General features: G+C 37.9%; 1 protein-coding gene across 5 annotated transcripts in view; it reads left to right on the top strand.

Moving 5' to 3' along the window:
• LOC106875473 (tubby-related protein 4) overlaps positions 1 to 6,260 on the top strand; it is a 682,417-nt gene that overhangs the window by 555,505 nt on the left and 120,652 nt on the right. For all 5 annotated transcript variants that reach the window (XM_052966219.1, XM_014923631.2, XM_014923630.2 and 2 more), the window contains one exon: positions 3,880 to 4,108. In XM_052966219.1, the coding sequence (XP_052822179.1) occupies positions 3,880 to 4,108 (229 nt within the window). The remainder of the gene's footprint in view (positions 1 to 3,879; positions 4,109 to 6,260) is intronic.

Below are 6,260 nucleotides of genomic sequence, written 5' to 3'. Positions count from 1 at the left end.
TGATGTTGCACATCTGCAGCAGGAGTTGGGCTCAATTTACAGATGGGCTGAGGATAATAATATGCAGTTTAATGCTGAAAAATTCCAAGCCCTGCACTACCTATGTTCGAAACTGAATATGAAACTTGCAGATACACTGGTCCACAGGGAATTTCAATCCCAGAGCCTAAATCAGTGAGCGACCTGGGTATCGACATGAGTGATGATACTTCTTTCCAAATGCACATTACCAGGATGGTGACAAAGTGCAGACGACTGGCTGGATGGATCCTGAGAACATTCAGAACCAGAGATAAGGAAACCATGATGGTCCTCTGGAGGACATTCTTCCTCAGCCGCCTGGATTACTGCTCACAGCTATGGTAATCCACGAGTGTGAAATTAACAGCGAACCATGAAGCAATCCAGAGAAGATTCACAAAGATCGTTTCTTTGTAACTGCTCAGCTACTGGGAAAGGCTGAAACAGCTAAGACTCTACTCCTTGGAGAGAAGGTGAGAGAGGTATGCAGTAATATACATCTGGAAGGTCCTGGTAGGAATTGTGCCGCATTGAAAGCTACACCAATGCCAGTACAGGACAACACTGCATAGTGCCAAAGATCCCAGCAATGCCATCACGCTTCAGAACTAGTTATTGCAACAGCCTGGGTATCAGGGGCCCACAGCTTTTTAATATTCTCCCAAAGAGCCTGAGGAACCTGCACAAAGTAGATGTAGGCGTTTTTAAATCAAAGCTGGACCATTTCCCAGATGAAACTACCTCACAGCAAGAGGTACAAATGAGGGTAGCTACATCAAACTCCATTCTTCACCAAGTACCACATAATGGAAGAGGATCTCAGTGATAACAGTGTAGCCAAACGGCTGTGCATCAGCATGGTCGCAGCTCTGAGCTGAAACTACAGCAATAATATATATATATATATATATATATATATATATATGTGAGTAAAAATAAATACAAAAAAAGGGGGTTTTGTATGATTGTGTATAGAGGAATATATTATTTTGTTTAAAAGAGTTCCAACACTGTCTGTTTTTTATGTTTTATTTATATTCCTGCAAAACCAATGTGGGATATAGAATATGGAATATACAATATATAATATAATATACACTATATAATATAAAATAAAAATGGATGGTACTATGAAATAAAGTATTGAATGTCTTATTGAATATATGGAATATGTCTTATTGAATGGATGAAATATTGAGTGTTCAATATAAAGGATTAAATATGTCAACTCGCAAGCAAAGTTTAGTGTCAAACGAAAGAAAGGTACGCATAAGTAGGCTGGTTACACCGTTGGCATAGGCCATGGGTTATGGTCTCACTTGGCTTGCCGAGTCTTCTCAAGCACAGCATATTTCCAAAGATCTTTCTCTCACAAGTCATTGTCTTGGTGAGGCCTAGTTTTCAAAAGTCGTGCTTCACCACCTCATCTCAGGTCTTCTTGAGTCTACCTCTTTCAGATTCCCTCAACCACTAGAGTGTGACACTTTTTCACACAGCTGTCCTCATCCATTCACACCACATGACCATACCAGCACAGCTGTCTCTCTTGCACACTACTTCTGATGCTTCTTAGATACTACTTTTCTCTCATGGCACTTGCACTCTGTCGAGTATGCACATTGACATTACACATCCAGTAGAGCATACTGGCTTCCTTCCTTGCAAGCTTACGCATGTCCTCAGCAGTCACAACCCATGTTTCACTGCCATGTAGCATGGCTGTTCGTACACATGCGTCATACAGTCTACCTTTTACTCTGTGCGAGAAGCCCTTTGTCACCAGCAGAGGTAGGAGCTCTCTGAACTTTGCCCAGGCTATTCTTATTCTAGCAGCTACACTTTCAGAGCATCCACCCCAACTACTGACTTGGTCACCTAGGTAACAGAAGCTGTCAACTACTTCTAGTTTTCTCCCTGGAATGTGAAAGAAACTTGTTCTCTGCACATTTCCAGTGTTTATTGCTCCTGAGCATCTGCCACATACAAAACCTATCTTCCCAGTTAGCATATGTGTTTTAGTACACTTGCATCTTTTCTTGTATTATATATCTCCAATTATTAACACTAACAGAGTAGCTTAGTAACACACGTTGGATACTACCTGATATTAATCTATTTCAATTAACAGTACTTAATAGTCAAGCATTTTGAATTTATCTGAATTAAGTATCCAGATTATCTTAATTGTTTTAACTCCAAGTTAGAAAATGCAACAGTTTTCTGTAAGTTTTGTGTAATTTCCACTATATTGACTTAACTGAAAGTGGATATTTACAACCTGCTCTGGTAAAGTTCAAAGGTCACTTTCAAATTTATTTTTCATTTTTGCTTAAGATGTGTGAACTTTTCCAATGTATTTTATACAACAATTATTTGACTAAACTCTCCTTTATTCTATACATTGTGATATTAAAGAAAAGTCACATAAGAGATTTTTTTCCTGGAATTTTGTTGTCTGAATTTTGTTATTAGATCAGTACATTATTCATGAGCATATATTATTTTACAAGAATATATATAGCATTTGTGCATGTAGATATATACACATAAACATATATATGATTTTGTATGATATATTTGAATTAATATGAGTTGTAAACTTCATCAGTCTCCCTTTTTTAACACCACCACCATAAAATGGAAAATCAGGGGTACCTTCAATAGCATGCACTCTGCTGTAAGCACTTAAACCAAATCTCCAGTTTGCAGATAATTTCCTTCCTCCCTCCCTCATACCATTCTCAGAGGCCCTGTAACAGGTCATGAACACTGCTTTCCTTCTTGACTAAAAAAAATAAAATACACATAGATACACATGACCAATGTATGCAGAGGATCTTCAGCAATTGGAAAATCAAATATATTCTGTAATGGGTTTACAGTAAACTTTCAAGAAATGTTTAATACAAGACATTTAGAAAGTGACTGATCATGAAAGGTTGTTGACATTCCGTCGCTTACGACGTCAAGGGTTCCAGTTGATCTAATCAACGGAACAGCCTGCTCGTGAAATTAACGTGCAAGTGGCTGAGCACTCCACAGACACGTGTACCCTTAACGTAGTTCTCAGGGATATTCAGTGTGACACAGTGTGACAAGGCTGATCCTTTGAATTACAGGCACAACAGAAACAGGAAGTAAGAGTGAGAGAAAGTTGTGATGAGAGAGTACAGCAGGGTTCGCCACCATCCCCTGCCGGAGCCTCGTGGAGCTTTAGGTGTTATCGCTCAATAAACACTCACAACGCCTGGTCTGGGAATCGAAACTGCGATCCTATGATGGCGAGTCCGCTGCCCTAACCACTGGGCCATTGCGCCTCCACTCATGAAAGGTATCAGCTGACATATTGAAGAGAGATGGCTACATATCAGAAAAAATACAATCAGGAAGCTGAATGAAAATATGCCATAGATTGTTATTGTCGTTATTCATTGCTAAGTTAGGTCTGATTGAACTGTTATATGATTTACGGCAACTCAGCCATGATCTTCCTGTCTTTTTGTCAATCAGGGATGACCACACTGCTTAATGTGTCTTTCATGAAAAAGATTTAGTCAACAGTTCGCTCTTTAAAAGTTCTGACATTGTGCTTAAATTAGAAATCATCAGCTAGCAGAATTGTTAGAACAATGGAAAAAATACTTTGCAGTGTATGTTCCAGTCCTTTACATTCTGAGTTCAGATTTGCTGAGATCAATGAATTAAACTACCATCCAAATGCTAGAGTCATTGGTACCAACTAACTCCCTTCCCTCAACATTGCTGGCCTTGTACCTATATTTAAGATATTTGTTATTTTTTTTTCTTAATTTAATTAATTTATTAATTTGTTGTATTTTATGTATTTTGTTTTTAAAGAGTTACATTCCAGATCCATTCAAGCTCCGGGAGTTTGTGAGTATTCCACCCCCCGGGAATGAGCGTTTATACTGCACAATGCTTCGGCATGGAGAGGAGACATCTGGAGGTCACTACACATTGTATCTGGAGTACCTTGGGGGTTTAGTCCCTTTGCTCAAAGGAAAACGCACCAGTAAACTAAGGCCTGATTTTGTCATTTTTGATCCCAAAATCAAAACATTCCAAAGTAAGTAATTCCAAATAAAGAAGAATTTTTACTGTGATTTTATTTTATTCTTTATTTATCTATTTACTTAAAATCTAAATTTTCTTTCTATAGGCACAGGAGTGGCTGTGTGGTAAGTAGCTTGCTTACCAACCACATGGTTCCGGGTTCAGTCCCACTGCGTGGCACCTTGGGCAAGTGTCTTCTACTATAGCCTCGGGCTGACCAAAGCCTTGTGAGTGGATTTGGTAGACGGAAACTGAAAGAAGCCCGTCGTATATATGTATATATATATATATATATATATATATATATATATATATATATATATATATATATATATATATATATATATGTGTGTGTGTTTGTCCCCCACCATCGCTTGACAACCGATGCTGGTGTGTTTACGTCCCCGTAACTTAGCGGTTCGGCAAAAGAGACCAATAAAATAAGTACTAGGCTTACAAAGAATAAGTCCTGGGGTCGATTTGTTCGACTAAAGGCGGTGCTCCAGCATAGCCGCAGTCAAATGACTGAAACAAGTAAAAGAGTAAAGAGAGTACACCACTAAAAGCAGGTGTAAAAATGATGATAATAATGATGATGAGGATGAGGTAGAGGAAGAAGTGGAAGCAGATCACACACACAATGTTTGTGTGTCTGTGGTTATTTTCCGTTACTTACAAGAAAGTAAAAAAACGGTTTTTAATACATGTGCTAGAGTTCATTCATTTGTTTAAGTCTATTCTGAATAATTTCACAATGAAAAACAGAGATGGAAAACTCAGAGTAACAGCTTAGTATAAACTGTGTGTGTGTTATATAATTTAAAGAAGAAAAAAACAGCCCTGTAGTTTTTAAAATGTCTCCCAGACTGTTTGGTTAAGTGCAGGTGAGTAAGTTTTAATGCATTCATTTGAAGATGAACTGTTAAAAAAGAAGCAGAGACAGGTAGGAAGCTTTGAAGTAATATAGCTCTGGAGTATACGAGATCTTGTCTGTTGTTATCTTAGTCATCTCCAACATGTGCAGTTATCTGCAGAACATGCTGCTCAGCGTGGCATTCAGTAAAAAGTTGAATTTATAAGTTCAAATAAAAATATTAAAAGAACTGAATATTTTGGAGCAGAAGTGAGTGGGTGAGAGAAAAGAGAGAGAGAGAGAGAGAGAGAGAGAGAGAGAGAGCAAATAAGAATCAGTTACAAAATATGGGGAAAAAAATTTGTCAAATATTTTATCTTCTGCTATTGCTTCAGTAATTTTATTTTCAACATGATTCTATTTTCAATAATGTTGTTTTCAATTTACTTAAGAAGTGCAAAGGCTATGCAGTTAATGTACTGGACTACTGACCACATGTTCATGAGTTCAAACCTTTTTTACTGTTGTAAAATCGTGACACTGGGCAAGTTGGCATAACTCAATTTATTTCAGTTTACCTGAGATAACCAACCAGCCATTAAAAAAAAAAAAGAAAAGAAAAGCAAGAACCCAGAAAACAATAGTTTTCACTACCTATTTCATAGTTGAGTGATTAGCAGTAGGAATGCCATTCACTTGCAAAAGCAATTCTTCCAACAAATACACCATCCAGCTAATATAATAAAAGAGGAAATAGATATAAAACAGTGAAAGATAATAACAGAAATATGTTATGAATTAATAGTTATTATTCCCTCTCTTTATTTTGGTGGTGAGCTGGCAGAATCAATTGCATGCCTGGCAAGGATGCTTAGTGGCATTTTGTCCCATTTTTACATTCTGAGTTCAAATTCTGCCTAGGTCAACTTTGTCTTTCATCCTTTGAAGGTTGATAAAATAAGTACCAGTCAAGTAAAGGGGTTGATGTAATTGACTAACCCACTTTCCCCAAAATTGCTGGCCTTGTGCCAAAATTTGAAACCAGTATTACTCACTCTCTCCTTGCCTCTCTCTTTCTCTATGCATGTATGTGTGTGTGTGTATGTGTATGTATGTATATATATCATCATCATCATCATCGTTTAACGTCCGCTTTCCATGCTAGCATGGGTTGGACGATTTGACTGAGGACTGGTGCAACCGGATGGCTACACCAGGCTCCAATCTAATTTGGCAGAGTTTCTACAGCTGGATGCCCTTCCTAACGCCAACCACTCAGAGAGTGTAGTGGGTGCTTTTACGTGTCACCCGC

The sequence above is a fragment of the Octopus bimaculoides genome, chromosome 3 (genome assembly GCF_001194135.2).
Source record: "Octopus bimaculoides isolate UCB-OBI-ISO-001 chromosome 3, ASM119413v2, whole genome shotgun sequence".
Taxonomy (NCBI): domain Eukaryota; kingdom Metazoa; phylum Mollusca; class Cephalopoda; order Octopoda; family Octopodidae; genus Octopus; species Octopus bimaculoides.
The sequence above is the reverse complement of the archived record's forward strand: the minus strand, read 5'-3'. Positions and strand labels throughout refer to the sequence as shown.